The following is a 26,540-nucleotide window of genomic DNA, read 5'->3' as shown; positions in this document are numbered from 1 at the left end:
AGCTGCTCATGTCACTGTATTTTAGTCTATGTCGATGCATGCTTTATTTATTATTACATATGTTTACGGTATACGATCGTAGTAGATTAACAATAGTGATTAGGTTAACCCTGTGATATAGTGCATGCGAAGGTCATCGGTTATCCTAGCCTGATGACTACGGGAGAGATGAAGGTCTGAGCGAGCATATAACTGCCGCAATAATCAGACTAAAGTGAAAGCACTTGCATTCACATTATACTAAAAAATGATCATGATACTAAAGCCATATACAATAATACTGCATTATACAGAGAATGGATGGTGAAAGAAGCAGCCAAAGTTCCAGTTCGACAATAAGCCAACCCTGTAATACATCCGACAACGAACAGTTGAATAGAACTTTTACCGGAGAGGTGTGCTACAGTGAACGCAAGCGAACTGACCACGACAGCGTCTCGCCATTTCATTGAAGATGACAAAGCTGTTAAAAGGAACCCACGGTAGATGGTTTCTTCTGATAGCGGAGCAATAACACAGTAGAGAAAGAAACACAATAGAGCAGAGGCTGGACTGTCAGAAAGGATCTCCTTTAATATCGGATCATATGCATCCTGCAAGGGCCCAAAGTGAGCCAACAAACTTTTAGACCCCTCCAAACTAAAAACAAACTATTGTAGTGTAGTAGAGAAACGTTAATGCACAGTATGAGAGGAATCAATATGCTCGATGAAAATCTTACCTCAGACCCTACCAATTTATCAGCTAAGCTGGATGTGGTCAATACCAGGGCCATCAAAACTACAAAGCCTAATACAGTCTCTTTGACCCAATTCTGTTCTGTAAAAACCTTCCCAGAAAAGAAAGGTTGAATAGCATGCCCTGGCTTTGCAGTGTACTGGAGTAGCGCTAAGGTCAAAACAAGCTCTGCTAACTGAAGTATGACTGTAGAAATTACCTGCATTGAAAGAGTATGTCATTCTATAAAAGGCAGTGTCCATATAAAGGCTTCCAACTCAGGTACATTAAATTGAGTGAATGAAATTTGTTAGTTAACAAAAAGGTCGCCACCTACTGTTGTCATTGAGTCAAGTGAGGAGCGCTGTAGCACTTTGGCAATCACACCAAGCCCTCCAAAGCTCAAGGGGATATGCAAGATGAAGAAATAACCTGCATATATTCTCCATATATCATCAACCCCCCATGGAACAACTGGAGAAAGAACTGAAAGCTCCTGCCATACAAAATAGCACATTAGAATGTGATCATGTCCCAGCATTTTAGATGTAGACAACTTGATAGCCATCATGGAGAATTGTAGGAAGTATATGCTTCGTATATTAGTGGAGCCAAAATAGATCCCAGTCATCAAGATTAAAAAAAGAAGGCAAATAATCTGTCATAAATAATTCTGATAAGCTTATTGGTGTGTTTCGTTAAGTTATGAGCTGTGAAAAATCCATTGTGAGCTGTGAGTTGTGGAAAAGTTGCTATGAGATATGTGCTGTGAAAAAACTGTAGGCTGTTTGGTTTAGATAATTATAAAACCTGCCCTATCTCTTTATCTCCCTTGAAACAGTTGTAAAACGTCTCTCTATTTCCACCCATTTCTAAGGCTGAAAGTCAAAAGTAAGATTCAAGGTGCTGCAAAAATTGACTAGGTGAAAGCAGCCGCTTTTGGAAAAGCAGCTTCTGGTTCTATCTATTTGGTTGGCTTTCTGCCTTTTGACAGCAGAAGCACTTTTTAGAAGCTGAACCAAGCAGTCTATATATTTGGTACATGACAACAACCGATGTGATAAATTCTTATCAGTATGTAGTATTGATAATGTGACCATCAACATTGTAACTATACTAACTGTACCTTAACATCGTCTCCAGTAAGAATTTATGTGGAAAGCACAAAAATGTGGTTTTACTCTTTACAGAAAAAGGGGAAAATGGTAACAATAAACTTCCAGACATTCCTAATCATGCATGCATAATTCAACAAAGCATATTTTGAAAGCATATAAGACAGTAAAGCAGCCCCTACAAGATTAGCTAGACACTTTGAATCTGCCTACCATACCAAAGAAATTGCACATAATCTCACTGTGCGCTGAGTTATTGACATGAATGAGCGAAACTAGCTAATGTAGCATTACAAATCTTGACCAAGGTATGCTCCAATTTGCAGCGAGCTGGACAAATGGTCCACAAATGGGGCTAAACAATAGGAGCAAATTTCTAAGTTCGCAAACAGACTTAAACGGTTTCCCAAAACAAAAACATAATCAGACGGTAAACATTAAGGATTGAGCAAACCAGGCTTATTTGTAAAGGAATTACATCGAACAGGCTGTGGGCGCTGCCTTTCTCACCGTCGCCGGGAGAGGGAGAGGGAGAGGGAGAGGGAGAGGGAGAGCAGGAGCAGCTGAGAGTGGAGGAGGAAGAGCGCAACAGTCGTCCTTTCAGAGCTTCGAGTTTGGCAGCGTGGAAACGAGGAGGGGCTCCTCCTCGGCCTCCGGTTCTGGCAGGGAGGAGGGGAAGCGGATGGGAAGCAGCGGCTGACGCACGTAGGAGCATTCCGCGAGGTAGCAGAGGCAATCCACGGAGTTTCGGGCGTCGGTCCCCGAGCGCCTGGTCTATATGCGGACAGCGGGCCTTGCAAGCAAGGGAGCCGCCCGCTGAGGCCCGTATCGACCTTGCTACTCTCGTAACGTGGGCTTGGCGAGCCCAAACGTTGAAACTCTTCACTAGTGTTTCTACCAAGCTCTTTTGCTTTCGTACATACACAACTTTTACTGTGTATCATCCGTTCCAATTTATAGATTATTTTGTTTTTTTGATACACAATTTTTACTATGTATCTGTCTAGATATATCGTAGCAAAAATCTATGAACCCAAAAACCCAAAATGATCTATAATTTAGAGCAGAGGATGGTATGAATACGGTGACTATGTAGAAATAATGATGGCAATGTGATGAGGACATGACCTCCATACATATGACCATGCTTGGAGAACCGTATAGAGACCAAGGAGATCAGCGAGGGAGTTCTAACCGAGAAGGAGGCCCGAAGCTAATTCAGTTCGAGTCCCCGAGGTGGAGGCCCAAAGCAACTTAAGTCGAGTTTGCCTCGGCCTTCAGGACCAGTCTGTCTTAAACTGGTCATCTAGGACGTATCCAGACTCCGTTTTCGATGATCCACATATGGATGGAAAGCTAATTTGATAAGGAAGCCAATCCAAGTGCTTTCACGTCAAAAGCTCTTCGGAATCAACGGAAATCGTCGAAACAAGTCAGCGTCCAGAATCTGCCAGGGTGCTGCGACACCAGTTTTTGGTCCGTTGGACCGTGTATCATGTTTGGGCCCATTAGGGGGCGCGTCTAGGGGGGTGACGCCTAAGACTCTATAAATAGCAGCTGTCGCTCTCCTTAGGGTTTGGGTTTTGTTTAGTTCTTGATTTCCTCGTGAAACAAACATCGTTTTTGCTGCAACTGTCGCCGCCAAGGCCACTTGCTCTGAATCAGGGCCCTAGTTCTCGATCTTGTTTGCCTGTGGCGATTAGTCCTTTCGAATAAAGACTTGAACTCCTTATCTTCATAAGCCTCATATTTATTTGCAATTTCATATTGCGTTTATCTCGTTCTTACTTGTGTTCTCGATTCGCTTGCAGGAAAGCCTTCTCGGCGAGGTCAATCGCTTTCGCGTGGTTGATAACCAACGGAGCAGTGGTGTAATGGTTGTGGGGGTCCGAATCAGTCTTGGTTCGAAGCCTAGATCATGAACGTCGAGTCTCCACTAATCGACGCTATCAAACCTTTCAGAAGATCAGGCCTAGTCTACATCAAGTGGTATCAGAGACCTTGTTGCCCGTTAGGTATAACTTTGTTTTTCCCTTTAGATTGAATCTATTTTTGCATTACCTAAAGTCCAGAAAAAGCCAAAAAATACACTATCACATATCTCTAGTCCTATAGCCCCGCTGTGCCTTTGCAATTTTTTTTTAATTTCAGTTTGCTTTATTGAACTGTCGTCCCTCGCCGCGTCTTAGTGTTCGTTGTGTTCTGATCTTGTTCTTGGTCTAGTGTCAAGTCTTGTTTTCTAGTGTGGCTTGCATCGGATTGATCTCTAGTTTTTCTTTGGATCTGAAATAGTCATGGAGTGGGTTGCGTGATTGAGTTTGTTTTGTCTAGCAATTCCTTCTACGGCTTCCTCGGTTAAGTATTTTTCTTCCACAGTGGAAATATCTAAAGTCTAATCTCTTATATGTGGCACTTTTGTGAGATAAAAAACATAAAACAAAGAAAAAGGCAAAGAGGTGCAAAAACCAAAAGAAGGAAAAGAAGCCGCACCTAAAAAAAGAGAGAAAAAAATAAAGAATGAAAGAAAAAGAAAGTGAAAAAAAATTTAGAAGTGCTTGCATCCTTTTGAGTCCTTGTGCTGAGTTGTATTGTATTGCTTGCTTGAACTAGGTTCAGAACGAGTTTAGGCCAGCAACATAGACTAGTTTGGGACTACTTTTCAATCTTGCAATTTCTGAATTAAATTTTTGCTATTCCTTGCTACTATATTGTGCCTGTCCAAGCTCCACTTTCTTCTAACCAAGTACAGGTTCGCTTTACAACCGTTACACTCAAGCTACAACAGTATCATAGTCACCGACCGATAGCACCGCCTGTTGCTTTGGTAAGAACACTTGTAAGACCATGGTAAGACACTTGAGAGTTGAGTGCCTTATTTTTCCTTGTCCACAACCTAAGTAGTTGATAGGGATAATACTTTTGTGTTGTCTTTTGCTGTCTTCTAACAATGACAGGTTGTTCATATCCACCGACTTATGATGGTATAGGTGCTGATGAGTACATGGAGTGGGAAATTGCCATCAATAACATATTTGCTACTCGCTTTATGTGTCCAAGGAGGAAGGTAAAAAATGCAGCTAGTGTTTTGCAACATTCTACTTTATCTTAGTGGGAGCCTTTAGATCCTTCTGATAAACCTCAAACTTGGAATGATATAAAACTTCTTATGCGAGAAACCTTTGTTAATCCACCTTCTGTTTTGACTTCATATGATGAGGTGCACCATTTAGAGAAAGAGTCTGTTGTTATTCCTCCTGCTATGCCTAACCTTTTGCAGGACAATGTACAAAAGAGCGAGGATGACGTGATAGAAAATGAGATGCTCACAGTCTCATGTGAAAATTCAGAACCATCAACTATTACTCCTACTGAACATGAGAGCAAAGGTAAAGCCAACGATGCTAAACTCATGGAAGGTGAGAGTTCTATTGGTGTGCTGAATTTTTCCACCAATCATGCTATGATAGAGCAAATTTTAGTGGAGCCTTCGCTTGATTTACCTTTGTCATAAGATGATTTGCTTGATGTTTCTTATGACGAAGATGACTTGCATGATGATATTTATGTTATACCCATGCAATCATTGAAGAATGATCATGCTATATGTGTGCTGAGATCGAGCACTTGTGCTGAAAATAGACTTGCTGTTCATAATGCTAGTGAAGTTGATGAGCCAAAATTATTGTCTTCTTTAAATACTTTGGGTTATATTGAATTTGATGTTCCATGTAATCTTAGTTCTTTAGAGGAGAAACTTTATGCATATGCTGATTTACCATGGTTCTCTAGACATACATATCATATTTTTGGTAAATATAACAATCAAGGGCAATATTTGATACAACGAGTTTATATTTGTACAAATCTGAATTCTCCTTTTGTTGTGCAAAGTAATGATCAACTAGAGGATAGTAAAATCAACACTGTTATTATGCCATATTCCTCTAGTTTTGCTTTTCGAACACAAGTGGAATCCAAAGAAAGGGAGCATATGTTTCTTGTTAGTACTAATCTTTTGCAGGATCGTATTGGCAAAGATCATGTGTATTTCAATCGAGCAGACTACATGTCTGTAGGACAAGACATGCTACAAACCTGGACATGTGGTCATATTCTTTCTCACAATATTGTCCATTTTCATTATTTTGGAAACCTCGAGTGTCCTCATGTTGTGCAGGATCGACTTCAAACAAAATCGACGCCGAGGGATGAGGACATGACCTTCATACATATGACTATGCTTGGAGAACCATATGGAGACTAAGGAGATCAGCGAGAGAGTCCTAACCGAGAAGGAGGCCTAAAGCTAATTCGATTCGAGTCCCCGAGGTGGAGGCCCAAAGCAACTCAAGTTCGAGTCTGCCTCGGCCTCCAAGACCAGTCTATCTTAAACTGGTCACTAAGGATGCATCTAGACTCCGTTTTCAATGATCCATATATGAATGGAAAGCTAATTTGATAAGGAAGCCAATCCAAGTGGTTTCATATCAAAAGCTCTTCGGAATCAACGGGAATCGATGAAACAAGTCAGCATCCAAAATCTACCAGGGTGCCGCGACACCAGTTTTTGGTCCGTTGGACCGTGTATCATGTTTGGGCCCATTAGGGGGCGCGTCTAGGGGGGTGACGCCCAAGACTCTATAAATAGCAGCTATCGCTCTCCTTAGGGTTTGGGTTTTGTTTAGTTCTTGATTTCCTCGTGAAACAGACATCGTTTTGCTGCAACTGTCACCGCCAAGGCCGCTTGCTGTGAACCAGGGCCCCAGTTCTTGATCTTGTTTGCCTGTGGCGATTAGTCCTTTCGAATAAAGACTTGAAATCCTTCTTATCTTCATAAGCCTCATATTTATTTGCAATTTCAGATTGCGTTTATCTCGTTCTTGCTTGTGTTCTCGATTCGCTTGCAGGAAAGCCTTCTCGACGAGGCCAATTGCGTTCGCGTGGTTGATAATCAACGAAGCAGTGGTGTAACGGTTGTGGGGGTCCAAATCAGTCTTGGTTCGAAGCCTAGATCGTGAACGTCGAGTCTCCACTAATCGACGCTATCAAACCTTTCGAAAGATCGGGCTTAGTCTACATCACAATGCAATGTAAGTCTATGACCAAAAGCATAGATTAAGTAATGCTGCCAAATGTACAAGTCAAGATGGCCAAAAGTATAGGTTCCTTTTAGTTTTACTATTAGTTTTTTAAAAAACTTTTTACGAAGGCCTCCTTTGGCATAGCTTAGCTTGTGAAATTATTTTTTTGGCTTTTAACTTTATAAGAAGCTTCTTAATGAAGTTGAAGTTGTTTTAGAGACCCGTTTGGTAAAATAGCACTGCATGTAGATTTCTTTAAAATATGCTCTCAGATAATCCCACACAGGGCCCACAAATGTGAGGTGAAGCTATGAAAAACTATTATCTTTAGTTTCATCCCATCCTATTTCTATGTGAGAGCATGATTAAGGAGCTTCATAGGTGAAATTGTTTTCAAAAGACCTTTTTGACAAAAAAAGCTCATATGTTGTAAAACCATATGTACAATCAAGCCTCCTTAGATACAAACCTACGTGTCACTTCCTTGGTAAGACCCCCTAGCCCCGTCCCCATCTCCTCGCGCCGCCCCCATGGCGAGCGAGCCCAGATCCACCGCCGTAGTCCGCTCCCCCACTTCGCCAACCGCCGCAGTGCGTTCCCCATCCTGCAGCCCACCCCTGCGCCCAAGTTTCCCAGTCAATAGAGCTCCACAGCCACAGATTGAACCTGCCCTACGCTATGGAAGCCTGGAGGCCTATGCTTCGCCTCCCCGTTGGCCCGCCCTTAGCTCCATCATCGTGGGGCTATAGCTCCTCCTTGGTGAGGCCTCTAAGCCCTGCGCAGCGGACCAGGTGTGCATCTTTCCATGGAAGCGTGTGAGTTTTGCCTCTCCCATCGATGGCTCCCCTATGAGGAGTTACTCCACAAACAGCAAATCTTCCACAAGATCCTGCATCAAAGTCACAGCAAGGGCACCTGCTGCTGGTGCGCTGGCCGTGGGGAATTCACTTCCCCTCCGCTCGGCCACTGCACCCTAGATTGATGTCATGGTTCCTTCTCGAGGCGGGTCGCACAAAGTTGACGCTAAGACGCGCCGGCAGGTGGCTTGGGCACATTCAAGCATGCTAGCGGCCTCCCCGACTATGACTAGGGAAGCCGGTTGGTCCATGGTATGCCCAAGGTATTGGTGGCGTCTCCTAAAGCATAAGGATCCACCTTCTTCAAGGCCCTCAACCACCAAGGTCAAATCGATGCGCTCCCACTGCAGCGAAGAACTCCTCAGGCACATGAGAGGTAAATGCTTCAGATGTCTCTCCCCTAGCCACGCCGCGATAGATTGTAGGGACCCGGTGCGTTGCATCAACTGTGGCCACTGGGGGCATAAAAGCAGAGTGTGTAGAGGTAGTGTTTCATCCTCCAAGTCCAAGCAGCAAACCCCCCATTCTCTGCCTTCCCCACCACCACTTGACTACTGCAACTTCCCCCCGCTCGGAAGGGCCATAATGGCAAGGCCTGGGGACCCTGTTGATCGCCTCTAGGACACCGCTACGGTGGCCTTCTCCACTGATGAGATGGACCACGAACTGAACCGCCTCTCCATGTATGGCATGGTGGCCTAGCTCTAGAAGGATCGCCTAGAGGTGGAGCCGACAGTCATTAAGAAGGCCATATGCCATTGATTTGTGATCCGACCAGAGGACGTCACTATCATCAAGCACTTCCCTGAGGACTTCTTCATTGACTTCACGCATCACCACCAACAAGATGAGGTGGCATCTCAGGGAAGGTTCCCCTATGGCAACCTTGACATCCACACCAGGCCTTGGCAACTGCTCACGCACAGTGACATCTGTGACCTCAAGTACCATGTTCGGCTGTGCCTAGAGGGCATCCCACTTTAGGCTTGGAATGAGAGCATCTCCAAGAGGGTCGTCGCAAGGGCCTACGGCATCGACTACGTCGAGCAGTCATCACTGGATCGTAAGGACACCAGGGCCCTCTATCTCTAGGCATGGACACACAACCCGTTGGACATCCCCAAGGTAACCTAGCTCACCTTGTCATGCAGGAAAGCTGAGTTCCATGATGGCCCGCTTGCCCATGATCATCGTGGTCTCACCTTCAGGGTCCTGGTGCACCTTGACTTGGTGGAAGATCCACTTGGAAGCAACAGCCCACACTCCCCCATGTGACTACACGTGGCGATACAGCGTCATCGATGGCGAGAGGGTACCACGCGACCGCCTACGAATGTCCGCAGCCACCGTGACGACGACAATCACTGTGGGCGCCATGACGGCGACCCTAGGATGCCGCGCTCTAACCTATGCCCCAAGATGACATGCTCTGACCTACGCCCCAAGATCAACACCGGCAGCAACCGCCATCCATTGCCAAATCCACCCAAGGTGCATGCAAATGACAGCCTGTCGGAAATTTTGTCAGGGTCCACACCTCCACCTGCTACCCTGTCGTCTCATGAACCAGGCTCCTAGTCTGTGCCTCAGGACAGCACGGTGCCGACTTCACCTTCACTTTCCTCACCTATCTTATGCTCTCCTGTCTCGCAGGTCCTCCCTCATGACATCCCTGACCTCACAGCACATCAGGGGGAGACACGACAGCACTTCAGTTTGACCCCTGAGCGTTGTTTCTGTACAGGCCACGTCTACCATAGGTGGCCACGTGATGGTCCCATTCCCCACCTTGAAGCACAGCCGTGAGCGGGAGGATAGATCATGTGCTTCTGTCCGGGTCTTGTCTACTCCAAACGCAGAGCTCGGGGCCCAAGCACCTCCAGCTCGTATTGGGACTACACCACTCCAAGCCATCCGTCACCAGGCACGACATAGACCACCACGGAGGTAGATGTTACTACGTTTGCTGCAAGGCCGGCGGTGATGGAATTCATCATGGGGATCTCTCACCCTCTGCCCCAACCTCTTTTGTAGGTTCCATAGCACCATCCCAGACCACCACAGAGACGTAGAAAAGGTAGCGACCATAGCACATAGGAGCGTGCACATCGCTGCCAGGACCCAAGGTTTTAAATAGCCGGCTATGCCATTTAGCTTCCTATGTCCAAAAACAGGCTATAGATGGCTATAGCGGGCTATAGCGGTAGCTGAGGGCTAACTTGTACATAGAAAAACTTAGCTAAATCCTTCTCAAACAGTTATAGCTGGAGATAGCGGAGGCTATAGCCAGAGATTTAAAACCTTACCAGGACCTGGCCCAGGGAGACACACAAGCTAAAGCCCGCCAGGTTCTCATGAAGAGGCTCGGCATCCTCGACGATGAGGGACTTAGCCCCGACGATCAGCTATTGCACTACTTTAGCCTATTCCAAGGACCGCTCACTGAAGATGTCGTCAAGGCCTTGATAGCCTTATCTGGCATCAACATGGTACCAGCAACAGCTGCTGCTCAAGCCTAGAGTCCCACTTCTGCCATGGGCCACAATATTGTATCAATGTTAGAAAGTCTCCAATGTCGTAGGAGCTCTACAGCTCTCAGCTGCAGTACATTTTGGCTAGATGGGGTGACAACCAGGGCCTTTAGTCACTTCCCCATCTGGTTCAGGTTCACAAAGTAGTTTGCCATAGCAGCCCTATTGTACGAAGGCACCTTTTGTTTTGCAGCATGCAGCCATCAGCCATTGGCCTTCAGAATCAAAGTCTCTATTGCTCACTACTTTGTGTCCATCCTTGTGTTTTAGTAAATTAGGGACCTCTTCTTTATCCTTATGGCCCAGCATAACTGTCAAATTCTTAACAGGAATGTTAGGGGCCTCAACAACGGTGCACGACAAGATGCTGTGTGTGAACTGGTCAGAAGCATAGGTGCTACTATTGTGTGTTTATAGGAAACTAAGATGCAGCTCCTTGATCAAAATGTGGTGATCCACACAATGGGATCAAAATTTGTAATCTCCTTTGCTGTGCTTCCGGCTGAACAGACCCAAGGAGGCATACTTGTAGCTATAAATGAAGACTTTTTTTTACCTCTCCAACATCGAGCTTACAACAAATATGATAAATGCGACGATCACCATGAGGGCGGATGGGATACAATGGAAAATTACAGTTGTCTACGGTCCCAAGGGGATGCAGCCAAACTTCAGTTCCTTCAGGACTTGAAAAGCATTCCACCCCTGATGCACAATAGATGGCTCATCCTATGGGACTCAATCTCATTTACCAGGAGCAAGATAAAAATAACTCAAATCTTAATCGGTGTCTTATGGGCGCTTTTAAGGCAGCGATTGATCATCTGCGTCTCAAAGAGATCAAGCTGAATGGATGCCATTTCACATGGAGCAATCAGCAGGACAGTCCTACACTCACTAGAATTGACAGGCTCCTATGCACCCCTGAATGGGAGTTGATCTTTCCTGCATGTTTCTTGCATTCGCTGCCATCACTTATGTCTGATCACACCCCTTTGCTTCTGCAAGGAGAGCTTGATTACCATCACAACATGTCCTTCCAGTTTGAAAACTTCTGGATGGAGATGGAAGGCTTTCAGGACCTCATCCAAACCATTTGGAATAGGCCAGTCACCTCAGTTCTCCCCATGAAGCGGTTGCACATCAAATTGGTGCGGGTTGAAAAAGGAATCAAGCATTGGAAAAAGGAAAAAATTGGCAACACAAAACTGCAACTAGCTATAGTAAAGGAAATCTTGCTACAATTAGAGGCAGCGGAAGAGCAAAGGATGCTCACTACTATGGAGCTTGATCTACACCGCCGACTCAAAGCTCGCAGCATGGGGCTTGCGGCCATTGAAAAAACTAGAATCCGGCAAAGATCAAGGCTCACCTACATCCGATGCGGAGATGCCAACACAAAGTTTTTCCACATTAGAGCTAGTGCACAGCGGAGAAATAATTACATACATTGTCTGCATACAGATGAGGTGATTGCGATTGGTCATGAAGAAAAAGAAAAAGAAAAAGTTATAGGGGATTATTTCAAAAACCACATTGGCTCTGCAACTCCGAGATCGATGACCATCAATTGGCAATCCCTAGGCTATATCCTGCATGACCTCTCAGACCTTGAAGCACCTTTCGCCCACGAAGAGGTTCATAATACAATAAATGCCATGCCCTCTGACAAAGCTCTAGGTCTGGATGGTTTCACAGGTGCCTTCTTTAAAGCATGCTGGGGAATTATTAAAGATGATGTTATGGCTGCCATAAATAGCCTATTCACAATGAACGCCCAGGGATTTGAGTGGCTCAACACGGCATGCATCGTACTGCTGCCCAAAAAAGCGGACGCAATGCGGGTCACCGATTTTAGGCCAATTAGCCTCATCCATAGCATTGCGAAGATCTTCTCCAAATTGCTAGCTAACAGGTTGGCCCCTTGGCTGAACTCCCTAGTCTCCAATTGCCAGAGCGCATTCATAAAAAAGAGAAGCATCCATGACAATTTCCTTTATATTCAAGGAGCAGTGCGAAAGCTACACAGGCAGAAGATACCGGCATTATTCATGAAATTGGACATCCACAAAGCTTTCGACACGGTGAATTGGGGGTACTTGCTAGAGGTCCTGCAGGCGCTAGGCTTCAGGCCACATTGGCGTGAATGGGTTTCTATCCTATTCCGGACGTCCTCCTCGTCTACGCTGCTCAATGGGTGACATGGTCCCAGCTTCAGCCATGCCAGAGCAGTCCGGCAGGGAGATCCACTTTCACCCATGCTCTTCATTCTGGCCATGGACCCGCTACAGCGCTTACTTGATCAGGCAACCCAACATGGGATACTCACCCCCTTACCCCTTACGGCGGCAAAATGGAGGACCTCCATGTATGTAGATGATGCGGCTATTTTCATCAACCCAAAATTAGAGGATGTAGAAGCTCGCAAAATTATCCTCCAAGCCTTTGGCAGCTCCGTGCATCAAATCCGGTGTGAAAATATAGACCTTGACCATGTCCTGTCACTCTTTACTGGTACCAGGGGTGCCTTCCCCTGCAAGTATCTAGGGCTGCAACTCCACACCAGATCACTTTAGAAAGTCCATGTCCAACCTCTCATTGAGCAAATTCAGCAAAGGTTGCCCAAATGGAAAGGGCGATGGTTGAACAAAGCGGGACGCCTTACACTAGTCACTTCGGTCCTCTCCTCCATGCCAACCTACCACCTCATGGTGTTTCCCTTGGCAGCATGGGCTAGAAGGAAGATCGTTCCTTTGGAAGGGGGAAGACAACACAAATGGCAGACACTGCTTGGTCAACTGGCCAACATTTACCAGACCCAAAGACCTAGGAGGTCTGGGGGTGCCTGACCTTGACAGATTTGGAAGAGCTCTCCGGTTACGCTGGCTGTGGCAAGAATGGGTGGAGGATTCCAAGCCATGGCTAGGCTCTGAACTCCCATGTAGTGATGTGGATCGCCTCCTTTTCAACGCTTCGATCAAAATTTCTTTGGGTGATGGCGCAAAGACTCGCTTCTGGCACCACAATTGGTTAGAGGGGGAAGCTCCAAGGTACCTAGCTCCAAACCTATTTCGGCTTGTTTCAAGAAAGAACCGATCGGTGCAACATGAACTCTGGAACAAAAATTGGATGTGTTCGCTAAGGGGAAAGATCACCTCTGCTGTCTACATTGAAGAATTTGCGTCCCTTTGGATACGAATTTAGGATGCCCATCTGCAGCAGGGCGTTCGGGACTCCGTCACCTGGCGATGGACCCTGGATGGGGTTTACTCCACTCGTTCAGCTTACCGAATCCAATTTCAAGGTTCATTCCAATTTTTCCGTGTTAACATAATCTGGAAAGCACAGGTAGAGAACAAATGCAAGATCTTTGCCTAGATTCTAGTGCAGGACAAAATTCTCACGGCACAAAACCTACAAAAGAGAGGGTGGCCACATCAAGATCACTGCATGCTTTGCAACGGGTCCTTAGAAACCGCCCTACACCTTTGTTTGTGCTGCCCATTTGCAAAGGAGGTCTGGGACCAAATCCTCTCTTGGGAGAACTTCAGTGTGCTGCAGTCACAGCCTCAGGGGACCCCGTCAAGATCAGAGCATGGTGGGAAGAAGCAGGCAAAAAAGTGCCAACCACCGAGCGCAGACGGCTTAATGGGGTAGTGATCTACATATTTTGGAATATTTGGAAAGAGAGAAACATGAGTTTTTTTAACAATACCGCAGAGACGGTGCCACAAGTGGCCACAAGAATCAAGGAGGACATAGAGCAAAGGAAGAGGGCTTTCGCTTACACTTAGCAATCTCCCTTCTCTAACCGCAAGGAATGTGTTTTCGTGGTGTTTTCATGCGCACCTTGGATCCTTAATACCCTTTTCGGAGTGTCTTCCTCCTTGTATATAAACCATCTTTTTCTATCTTAATTGAAAGGCATAGCTCTTGCCATTGTGTTAAAAAAAAAAGCTCACAACAGCTCGTGAAGTTGTTGGTAAAACCGTACCAAACATGACCGAAGCTTGCCTCAATTCTTGTAAAATCTGTGACCACATAATCAGTTTCAACAATTGCATCATCATCCAGGCATCATGCCCCTTGCCTGTATCTGTATGGTGTCTCTTCCAGCGGAATAAAATTTTTGACAGAATCTTCCAGCAGAATAAAATAACAGGAGCAGAAAGAAACATTACAATTCTTTTTTAGCAGATAGAAACATTACAGTTTTGATTACAAGAGGAACATAATAAACTGTTGTTCAACCCAAATAGGAAACAGAGAGTACTCTCTCCGTTCCAAATTATGAGTCGCTTTGACTTTTTTGGTTCATCTATTTTGCTATGTACCTAGACATATTATTATATCTAGATACGTAGCAAATTGGATATACCAAAAAAAGTAAAATCGACTTATAATTTAGAACGGAGGGAGTAACGAAGATGACAAAAGGACCTGTTTAAGGCACCGGTCACTAGGATGTGCCAATTATGCAGATACCAAATTGTCATCCTTTATCTGGTTTCCTTGACTGTTCAGATGCTACCTGCACTTTTAGTCCTTCCTGCCCTGAGCAGATTTTGAAGTCCCAGCATTTGTGCTCTTCTGATGGCACATCATTTTCCTAATGATCTCGTCAACTTCTGGAACATATGCTGTCAGTGGCGTTTCGTCCTTTAGAAGCTTAACAGCAAACTCGATGCACGGGTCTGGCGCGGAGACAGTAGACACTGATGCCAGAGCAGATTGTGCTGTTGAAGTATCAAATTTGTCAGCTCCATCTTCTAGATCGAAGCCTGGGATTATTGCAGGATCAAACTTAGTATGGTTCTCTTTGGCTTCATAAAGACTGATAACATCAGTTGTCGTCATAAGACCATCGACAACTGCATCTTTACTCTTCTTGAAATCAATCGAAATGTTATTCATGAGTGTGTCATTTGCTGGGACCGGGACTGGGACACCACTCTGCTTAGAAGCATATTCATCTGCATCTGTACCACATTGCTCCTTGGATTTTGATGATGTATAAGATTTGGGCACACGGAGATGCTCAGCAGCATATGTATCTGCTGCATTGTCCTGGGCCTTGTCTAAATTAGCAGGAGCAGACTGGTTACTTGCATCCCTTCCACCTCCAACACTCTTCTTTCCCTTAGCTCTCTTATTTTTCACGCACAACGACTTGGCACCTCTATGAGTTCTTTTCATCTTCTTCGAGTCAACAGCCAGATCATTCCGACGTGCCCTTTCCACGTTTATGAAGTTAAACCCAAGCAGTTCTACCCACGGTACAGAATTCTTTCTCCTTTGCCGGGCTGAACGCTTTCTGCGCTTCATAGACTGCACAATCATGGTGATGTCTAGTTTTGCTCTAGGGTCTTGTTGGTTCGTTGAATGACCATCTGCAATTTCCTTATCCCACTTTTCTTGTTTCTTCTTGTCTAATTTCTTGCTCAAGTTACTACTGTCTACAGTTCCTTGCCTTGCCCGTTGTGAGTAGCACCTAGTAGGAGCTGTATTAACCAATTTCTTTGGTGATTCCACAGGCCTGCCAGATATTTCCGTGGCTGGTGTTAGTTTTACCTCAGGTTCAGTATCTTTCTTTGCTCCTACCAAAAAAAGTAAACCAACTCCTAATCAGTCACACGAAGGGAAATATGTTCACAAAATGGTATGCATGCAAATTGCAAAAAGATCTTACAATGTATTACTCCATCCATCTTAAAAAGATCACAATTCTAGCTTTCTATCAAGCCTATCTATCTCAACTTTGACTAAATATATAAAAAAATATTATTATGTTACCTAATAATTATAATTAGATTCACCATGAAATATATTTTCACTATATACCTATTGGAGTCATAAATATTAATAATATTTTGTATAAACTTAGTCAAATCTAAACAAGTTTGACTCAATCCACACCCAAAATTGCACTCCTTATTGGAACGAAGGTAGCACTAACAAGAGGCTCTAACTCTGAAGAGACGTGCTAGAAAAAATAACTCTAGATCTCACAAAACTATAAATATCTAACACTCATTTGCTAGACTGTAATATCAGTGAAAATAATAACCATTAGATGGCCCTAAAAAATAATAACCATTAGATGTGTCGGTGTTTTGTAAACCGGACTAGTAAATTTATACGATTGCCACGCTGCTCTAGGAAGACGATGGTAGCATCCAAAAAACACGAGGATTTATACTGGTTCAGGTCGGAGCCCTACGTCCAGTCTCAGAGATGATTGAGTGCGTGTTCCTCATTTGAATGCTCTAAAGTTCTTACGATGGGGGTGCAAGAATGATGGAAAAGGTATGAGAGCTAGATCCAGGAGATGGACTGCCTGAAGTGAAGCCTCGGGAGCCCTACTACAGAGTGAATGTCTTGAAGATGATGATGATAATAATGCCCTGACTGCCCTTATATAGAGTTTGGGGCCAGTGCATGTACAAAGAAGGAGGTTTTCCCGACCGAGGGGTCGTGAGCCTGAGGGAGGGGCCTAGTTAACTTGGCTTGCAAGCTACGCCGTCTTGTGGTGCACGTCTGGGCGTGACTGTCATCATGGTCTTGTGCCCACATAGAGGTAAGGTGTGGCGTGGTGCTACTATGCTGGCCATGGCAGCATGGTTGTGGTTCGCTAGCCGTCCTGTGCGATATGGCCTCTGTCGTGGTCTTCGTCATCATCTCCTGATGTTCTAGGGGCGCCGTACAGGAGTTGGTGGTCGTTCTCAGGTCGCCGAGCATCTGGATAGCTTGTGGAGTAGGAGGCCACGATCCCGAGCTCCGAGGTCATGGCTCCCATTGGTTTTGATAGCTTCTAAGTCAAGGCCTCCATAGTGGATCCCGTCCCGTAGTGGGTAGAATCGTACATGTGTCTTGTTGTACAATATTTGGATGGTGGGTCGTCGTACTGGCAGTCACCGCTGCGCGGTGTTGTCTTGTCTGTGCTGCATAGCACCGAGATGGCGTCTGACTGGACCAAGGTGACCATTGTCCCCTCGGTCCTTGCGGGGTCAGTGTGGCATGCTTACTCCTATCAGAGCAGACACGCTTGGCTAGGCTTGACCTCTCCCCTTTCCTCCTAGGGGTCGGGACGGTGGAGAGGTCATGAGCCTCTTGTGCGTCGTGCGGCTAAGGCAGATGGGAGGGGTCATGGCTGACCCTGGCCTTGGCGTTTGGCCTGGTTCACTTGGCTCAACTAGGCCTCGGTCGTTCGGGCCTTCGCTAGCTGATGCATAGCAGGTCGCTCGGCTTGCTAACTAATCGGTGCCTTGAGACACCCAGGGATCATAACCCCGATATTAGCCCCCAAGTATTTTGGCGATCACAAAGGGATCGTGAAATCGCTGAGATGTGTGCAGGTCGAGTGCGGGTTCATAGTCATGGCTTGTTCGAGCTTTGTCGCTCGATCCCTTGGCGGGCTGGTGCGTTCAATGCGGTAGGTGGCCGTTATGCTCCACTCCGTTAGGACACCCTAACAACGTGTTATGCGACTATTGAGCCTGCCATGTTAGTGTGTTGCGTATCAAGGTTCATGACCCAGGCAGGCCCGAATGGTCTCGTCGACACTGTACCGGCCCTGCCTTTGTGAGGGTCTCAATTTCCCTAACCTCACGCAGGTATCTAACTTTGGTTGTGACCTCCCATGGCTTGCCACATGGTGCGGGGGTCTAAGGCTGCTCAGTCTGCCCTTAGGCCTATAAATAGGGGCCTTTCTACCATCTGAAGCACCTTCAACCATGACTATGAACTATTCTTTCACCTCTGAGCGGTTAAATGCTGAGAGAATGAGGAGATGAGGGATAAATGTCTAAGGAGAACCAGTAGCTCTCGTTGTGCACCCACTAGGGGCTATGCACAGTGACTGGAGACTAGAGGTGTCCCTTCATCGTCTGGTGCTAGAAGGGGACTTGCGAATAGGGGAGGATGAGATGCCATGGAGGCTGGCTCCATTATCATGCAACCTTGTTTTTTTCCTATGCCTGAGTGGCTCAGGTACCCGTGATGGCCATTGATCAAGGGAAGGTTCGCCCCTCTGCCATGAGTCATTATAGTGTGTAAGCAGCGAGTCGGTTCTCCAGAAAGAACGTCTGTCGCTCCCTGGCCATTGAATGATGGATCCAGGGCATCGTTCGTCACTATGCCCTGTTGTGGCATCGTGACAACGTGGCAAGATGTTCTGCGCTGGGGGCCATTTCATCCTTCTCTTCTCCCCACGCTCTTTAGTTTCAGGGGGTCATGATGCTACCAGGGAGCCTTCAAGGTACTATTTTCCACCTTGTCTGACCATGCTCGTAGCTCGTACCCTTGGTGGCATCGTCCTCACGGTGGTGTTGGGCTTTTTCCTTTCTTGCCTCCGTGGCTTGAACGCTCGTGTAATGCCCATTCATATGGGATGTATTTTTTGAACGCTGTATCCCTCCCTCGAGGTCGTGCTGAGCCCTCAGGCCACAAGGTCCGATTGTTGGGCCTTGTTTCTGAAGTCGAGACTTCCGAGTGGGCTGTCGACCTTCCTTACCATGGGATGAAGAGGGCAACCTCAGCTGGAAAGCCCTCGCTTCATTTGTGCTTTGACCTTATTGGGCCCAAGTCTCCCTGTTTGCTAATTGGGTTATGACCTTGTTCTCGAGCGGTAGCGTGATCGTGGGGTGTTTCCTTATAGCCAAAAGTTGATACTCTAGCTCGAGCAGGCCTAGACCATGCGTGCTTGGATCATGGTAGGTTTTTTTAAACACGGGGTTTGTCACTGCCTTATGAATAAGGCATCATCACATCCTAGGGCACCCGAATGACCGTCCGTGAGCTAACCTTGGCTGGTCCAGTGACTTCAAGCCATGGCTCTGAGATCTTGGAGGAGCTCATCATGCGGACATAAGCTTTGCTCTTTTAGGGATCTCTGGCATCCTCATGGGGTCGCGGTGGCCTATTTTGGATAGTTTTGGTTTTTTCCCCATGTGGGGAGAGGCATGTCCACCATAACCACATGGTCGGAGTGGTGTACCTCATCAGGGTCAATGGGTAATTTGAGCGGGAGCCAATATCCTCCCTAATCGATGTGGAGTTCGGCTATGCCTCGTCGAGAGATGTCTCATAAATCATCGGCTGTCAAATCCATCGGTCCTCGACCGCCTCCGTAGCGGTCAGAATGCAAGATGCCTCTCCCTCGAGGAGGTCAACCCGGGCGACTTCAAAGCGAACGACTCGAACATAAAAAGAGATGGTCATGTGGCTCCGCACTACCGATTAGAGATGTGGGGCCCATCTTCTTCCTGCTCCTATCCCTTTGTGGCCTCAAGCCCTTCTAAGGACCAACTAAAGAGATGGATTCCTAAATACGATGTGGGGTCATGGATGCAGCGGGTCGTTTCGCATGCGTGATCGCAAGGGCTTGTCGCGCCTTGGGTCGCTACGTGTCTTAATGGCGACCGCCTTGGCCCGAAGCGAGTAAAGATTGCATAAGAAATTAAAGAAATGGACAAAAGGGGTGGAGGTCTTATGTGCCATCTGCCTATTGCTTCTTGGTTCATCGCCCTTCATCTCATTCTACTAGGACCCCTCCTGCCTATGATCTTTTTATAAAAAAGGTTAGTTGGCTAATTTGTGGTGATAGGGGTGTTAATATGCATTTGAGATGTGAGATTAAGGATAGAATCTGCGTAGCTGCTCGATGTTCCATGAGTTGGTGTAGATCTCACCAGCATTATTCATGAGCTGATAGGATCCTGGGTGGATGATTTCAGCAATGATGAAGGGTCCTTCCTAGGGCAGCGTCATCTTATGCACATCCTTGGTGGTTTGGATCCGCCGTAGGACAAGGTTGCAAACCTAGAAAGCTCATTCTTGGATGTTCTTGTTGTGGTACCTTCGTAGTGCTTGCTTGTATCTCACGGAGCGGAGGAGGGTTGTCTGACAAGCTTCGTCCAACTGGTCGAGTGCATCTTGTTGATCCTTCTTCACTTTGACTTTGTCGTACTCCAGGACTCATGGCGCTCCATGGTCGAGGTCGGTTGGTAGAACGGCCTCGGCGTCGTATACCATGAAGAACGGGGTGAAACCAATGGATCGGTTTGGAGTTGTCCATAGGCCCTAGAGCACGGTTGGTACCTCCCCCACCCATCGTCCCATGAACTTGTTGAGCCTATCGAAGATGCGGGGTTTGAGGGCCTAAGGTATCATGGCATTTGCATGCTCTACTTGGCCATTGGTTTGTGGGTGAGCGATAGAGGCCTAGTCGAGTCGAATGCCATAGTCATCGTAGAATCAAAGAAATTTCTTCCTAGTGAAGAGTGTGCCGTTGTCAGTGATTATGGAGTTTGGGACTCCAAATTTGTATACGATGTTGAGAAAGAACTCCACCACGTCTTTAGATCTTACTCTTGTTATGGGTTTTGCTTCGATCCACTTGGTGAACTTATCGACTGTCACCAGAAGGTGGGTGTAGCCCCCCGAGTGCTTTCTTGAAGAGCAGATCGAGCCCCAGGTCACGAGGGGCTATGTTAATGGGATGGTTTGGAATTCTTGCATGGGCAAATGTGTCTATCACGCATAGAACTGGCATCCCTTGCAACTTCGTATGATCTATTGAGCGTTTGCGACCGCCGTGAGCTAGTAAAAGCCTTGCCAAAAGACCTTCCCGACCAGCGTTCTAGGCACCGTGTGGTGGCCATAGGTCCCTATGTGGGCCTCTTGTAGGAGTCGCTGCCCCTCCTCTTATGAGATGCATCTCTAGAGAATCCCTGAGGTGCTACACTTATAAAGGATGTTTCCTATGATCATGTAAGATTTACTGTGCCTCGCTAGGCGTCGCACTTCTGTTAGGTCATTAGGTAAATTCCCCCACACTAGGTATTCTATGAAGGGCGTGCTCTAGTCTGATCGGGCATCCACCATTGCTTGCCCCTGAGTCGCGGTGGTGTTCAACTGGTAGGGTGGGCTCCGCTTTGCCAGCCATGCCTATCGGTTTGTCATGTGGCTGAAGAGCTCGCACCAATGGTTTGTGCACGTCATTAACGAACACTCCTAGGGGGTAGGTCCCTGACTTGATGCGATCTTGGCCAAGGAGTTAGCGGCCAGGTTGTCCCATCTGAGGATGTGGTGTAGTTCTAGCCCATCAAATCTTTCTTTGAGTTTCCAAACTTTGTCATAGTAAGCCGCCATCTTGCCGTCATTACATGAGGCTTCTTTCATGACCTGACTGACAACTAGCTCTGAGTCTCCTCTGATGAAGAGGCGGTGAGCGCTGAGCTCAGAGGTGATTTTGAGGCCATGGATGAGGGCTTCATACTCTATGATGTTATTGGTACCCCATAAGTGCAGTCAGATGGCATACTCCATGTCATCTCCTATTGGGGAGATTAGGACGACCTTGGCCCCCATGCTCATGGCCATGAGCGACCCATCGAAATATAACGTGCAGTATTCCTGGTAGGTCAGGGGTGGGGGCGTCTACACTTTGGTCCATTCAGCGATGAAGTCCACGAGGACTTGCAATTTGATTGCTGTTCTTGGGACATATGTGATGTGGTAGCCCATGAGCTTGGTTGCCCATTTGACCATGCGACCAGAGGCATCATGGTTTTGGACCACGTCTCCGAGTAGGGCCAAAGCCATGACCACGTTGGGGTGTCCCTCAAAGTAATGTAGCAGCTTTTCACTTGGCAATGAGGATGGCATAAATAAGATTCTGGATCTACGGGTAACGCACCTTAGTGTCCGAGAGTACCTCGCTGATGAAGTATACTGGCCTCTGGATCTTGTGGGAGTGCAAATTCTCTTATCGCTCGATGATGAGTGCCACGTTGACCACCTGAGTGGTTGCGGGGATGTAGAGGAGGAGTGGTTCTCCCTTCTCGGGTGATAACAGGGTCAAAGTCGTTGCTAGGAATGCTTTGAGCTTCTCGAAGGCCTCCTATGCTTAGGCCATCTAGGTGAACTGATTAGCCTTTTTTAGGATCTTGTATAGTGGCATGCCACACTCCCCTAGCCGTGAGATGAAGCAACTAAGAGAGTCTAGGCAACCCATGAGTTTCTAGACTCCCTTTAGGTTCATGATGGGGCCCAGATTCTCGATCGCTGTGATCTTCTATGGGTTGGCTTCAATGCCCCACTCAGAAATGGTGAATCCGAGGAGCTTTCCCTTGGGGACCACAAAGATGCACTTTTTGGGGTTGAGCTTGATCCTAAATTCTCTAAGGCGAGTGAAGGCGGCCTCCAGATTGCTGACCAGCTGGTCATCCTTCCTTGACTTCATGACGATGTCGTCTATGTAGACTTCCATGACTTCCCCGGCAAGCTCGTTGAGGCATCGGTTCATGCATCTTTGGTAGGTGGCTCCTATGTTCTTGAGCCCAAATGGCATGGTGATGTAGCAGTAGGCGCCAAATGGGGTGATGAAGGAAGTTGCGAGCTGGTCGGCCTCCTTCATCATGATTTGGTGATACTGTGAATATGCATCCTAGAAGCGTAGGGTTTCGTAACCTGTGGTCGAGTCAACCACCTGATCGATTTGCGATAGTGGGTAGGGTACCTTTGGGCATGCCATGTTCAAGTTGGTGTAGTCCACGCACATCCTCTAGGTTCCGTTCTTCTACCAGACCAGGACTGGGTTAGCGATCCATTCTGGGTGGAAGACTTCCTTGATGAATCCTGTCGCTAGGACCCTAGTGATCTCTTCTCCAATGGAGCGATCCATTCTGGGTGGAAGACTTCCTTGATGAATCCTGTCGCTAGGACCCTAGTGATCTCTTCTCCAATGGCCCTTCACCTTTCCTCGTCGAAGCAATGGAGGTGTTGTTTGACTGGTTTGGCTACGGGCAAGATATTGAGGCTATGCTTGGTGACCTGCCTCAGGATTCCTAGCATGTTAGAAGGTTTCCATGCAAAGATGTCCTGATTTTAGAGCAGGAAGTTGATGAGCTCATGCTCTTGTCAATCAGAAAGGCCGCAACTGATCCAAATGGTTTTGCTGGTGTCTTTGGGGTTGATCTGCACCATCTTGGTGTCCTTTGTGGGTTTGAAGGCTCCTGTGGATTACTTCCTTGTGTTGGATTCAGGTGCGACCTCGGTCACAGTATCCTAGATGGTTTGGAGTTCTGAGGCTCGGCTCATGGACACCGTGATGCTAAGGTTTTCCTCCTCATAGGAGTGCACCTGGTGTAGCTCACCACTTACAGTGATGGTTCCTCGAGGACCAGGAAGTTTGAGCTTGAGGTAAGCGCAGTTAGGGACGGCCATGAATTTTGCATAGTATGGCCAGGCTAGAATGGCTTGGTAAGTGCTTGGGCAGTCCATTACTTCAAAGTCGAGTGTCTCCGTGCGGAAGTTCATTCGTCCTCCAAATGTAATGGGTAGGGCAACATGCCGAGAGGAGAAGCTTGTACTTCGGGTACAACTCTGTAGATGGGGGCACTTGTGGGCCGTATCGCCGCTCTAGAGAGGCCCATAGCATCGTACATCCATGAGTATAGGACATTGAGTCTGCCCCTATCCATCAACACTTTAGTGAGGCGCGTTCTGCCGATTACCATGCTGACAACGAGGGGGAACCTTCCTGGTGGCTGAATGTGGTTGGCATGATTGGACCTATCGAAGGTGATCGCTGCTTCTGACCATTTCAGATAAGTCGGGGCAGCTCTGGCTTGAGCTGCGGTCATGTTGATCTCCTTCTCTGCTGGAGTCTTCTTTCACTTTGACTCATCAGTGGATGGTTCGCTAACGGATGGTATCAACCGTCTTGTTATGGCAGGTTCCCAGGCATGGCTACTAAAAGCCGTTCCATGAGTCTGTTCACTATGGGCCAGGGGGTCCTGGTCTCCAAAACAGAGGGCCTGGCCGTGACCTACGGCGAGGGAGGGTGCCGGCCCTTCCGTCATGATGAGCTCTTCCACGATAGAGATATCATAGTTAGTTGTAGGCCTTATAGCTAATATAGCTTAAGCTAAGGTTTCAAGTAGACACATCAAAGTGCAACACAATTGGAACATTATGAATATGGATAAAAACATATATATTAATTGGTAAATCTATTACGAGCTAAAAATTGTAGACTATAGCTGATATGTTAACATGTGGATAGAGATATCATAGTTAGTTGTAGGCCTTATAAGATTCTAATCCGTAAAGAAGCATAGGCTGATGGAATAGTATACATAACAAAAACAATGAAAAACACTAATAAGAGTATATACATTAATGTATCAGAACATAATGTTACGCTCTACTCAAATAGAAACACTAGGTACATGATCCCACAAAGATAGAAAAGATTTATAGAAGGCTTAGCCACATAGATATGTATTCTTGAAGCAGAACGCTACTAACCTCCACAACTGAACTTTGCCATGAAATTCCTTCCCCAACCTCTTTGAATCTTCATTCCTCTTTGTTTTTAGCAGCTTATTAAATTAACCTTCACTACAAAAGTAAAATAAAATGATATAATAGAATAAAAAAAGAATCTAAATGAGGAAATAGTACAAGAAACTTCTATTCCAACCACAAATGGATATTTGTCTTGGATTTTTTAAGATATACTTTAATTGGCGTAGTTACATTTTTAGGTTTTTTTTGATATAGAATCATGACATTTCTTTGTCACCAAAGCGAGTAGTAATATGACAGAACATATACATTTAATAACTATATATGAAACATGCATATAGTACGGCTTTTACAAGGACAAACAAGCCTGGACTACACAGTAGCAAAGAGAGGAAAACAATTTTTATTCAAACATCAATTGTAGTTTAACTCAATAGCTAGCTAGCTTAAAATAAACAACATTCATAATGATGGATATAAAAAAACATAACTCAATAGCAAATAGTTTTTCCATGGATAGGTACTTTAAAGAGGTAAAAAGTGTACAATTATTTTCTGAATATTATGGACATGGCCATCACGTCAGTACTGTATATATACATTCTTTGATCATATAGTTGCATCTAAACTATCATAGACACCATGATTATGATAACTATCATTTTTATGGTTTTCATGAGTATCAACTACTTGACTCCAAGGACCAATGCTATCATAATAATCGGCAGGAGATTTTGTAAATAAGATCATTGGCAACAAGGACAAACAAATTAAAAATAAACTAATGAGAATAACTTGTCAATTATGAGATGCTTATTTAGTGGATGGGTTGTTTCTAATTAAACAAGAAACAACAATGTGCACAAATATTAGAGCTTTTACAAATAAAAGAAACAATTCCTTTGAAATAATATGAAATACCCACAATAGACAAGGGGCCTTTGCACACCTAATTTAAGTGGAACTCTTTGACTTCAGAAATCATGATGATACCATTTTGAATCTGAGACATTCTGACCTCTCAACAATACATGAGGTGTACAGTGCATGCAAAAGCAAGATACCATCAGTCTCACTAGGAAATCATAAGGAAAGGGCGCATCTTCCTGCATGCTACATCTCTAGCACTCCTCCCACTGTAGAGTTCACTGCCTATGACTTGTTTGGTTCACTCCTGACTTTTGCCACACCGCACGACACACCTTCAACATGCTTTCGGTTCATTGCCTAAACATTGGTGTGGCAGACGAATCGTTTGCCACACCTTCGGCATAGCCGCAACAGCCGTGTGGTGAGCGCTGGGATTGACTAGACAACTACAATATCCATTGTTGCCAACAACCTAGATCCCCAAATCCACTGCTCAAATGGCTATTCTAGTACCCAGATCCATTGTGTACGGCCCTCCCACCGCATGATATTATAAATAATAAATATTATCACTAATACATGAAAAGTAATGAAATTGGAACTTACCAAATGAGTGCGCCGATATATGAGAGCAAGATTGCTCAGATTTCAACTAAGATCAGGATGCCTCTATGATGAGTTCTAGGAGTGTAGATCCGATGAGTTGGATTCCTTAAGGACAAGGGAATTAATGATTACTTGCTATAACTTGATATTTAGTCGGATCCAAAAAGTAGCTGAAATATCTAAGGGTGTAATAAGGATTATGTTATATAAATAGAAGATGATAAGGATTCCCCTTCTCGCAGTCCAAGTGAACCATTTATATTAGGGATATGAGAGAGGCATCAATCTTTGCATCTATGCAATAAATGTAGAAATAAGGGGGGCATATGTAAATTGGTAGCTAGTTGTTTTCATATTGTATTCTTCTAGATAGAAAGGCAACTTTCTCGAGTCACGTCACACCAATCGTAAAGTTATAAGAATGAGTCACATGTCACATGCTACATGGTC

The 26,540-nt window shown here is 45.8% G+C and overlaps 2 protein-coding genes across 2 annotated transcripts; both read right to left on the bottom strand.

The window, feature by feature from the left end:
• Window positions 1–251: 251 nt before the first annotated feature.
• Window positions 252–2,549, bottom strand: LOC136551444 (uncharacterized). Its single transcript, XM_066542996.1, has 4 exons — window positions 2,311–2,549; window positions 1,055–1,213; window positions 722–937; window positions 252–593 (listed from the first exon to the last, which is right to left on the bottom strand). Exons 1-4 carry the CDS (start codon window positions 2,545–2,547, stop codon window positions 252–254), a joined length of 954 nt encoding a protein of 317 aa, XP_066399093.1. The 5' UTR covers window positions 2,548–2,549.
• Window positions 2,550–14,840: 12,291 nt separating this feature from the next.
• On the bottom strand, window positions 14,841–24,669 carry LOC136548462 (uncharacterized). Its single transcript, XM_066539981.1, has 2 exons — window positions 24,615–24,669; window positions 14,841–15,898 (listed from the first exon to the last, which is right to left on the bottom strand). The coding sequence occupies exons 1-2, from the start codon at window positions 24,667–24,669 to the stop codon at window positions 14,841–14,843; spliced, it is 1,113 nt and encodes a 370-aa protein (XP_066396078.1).
• Window positions 24,670–26,540: the final 1,871 nt, after the last annotated feature.

The sequence above is a fragment of the Miscanthus floridulus genome, chromosome 4 (genome assembly GCF_019320115.1).
Source record: "Miscanthus floridulus cultivar M001 chromosome 4, ASM1932011v1, whole genome shotgun sequence".
NCBI classification, from domain to species: domain Eukaryota; kingdom Viridiplantae; phylum Streptophyta; class Magnoliopsida; order Poales; family Poaceae; genus Miscanthus; species Miscanthus floridulus.
This window is presented reverse-complemented; position numbering and strand designations above follow the sequence as displayed.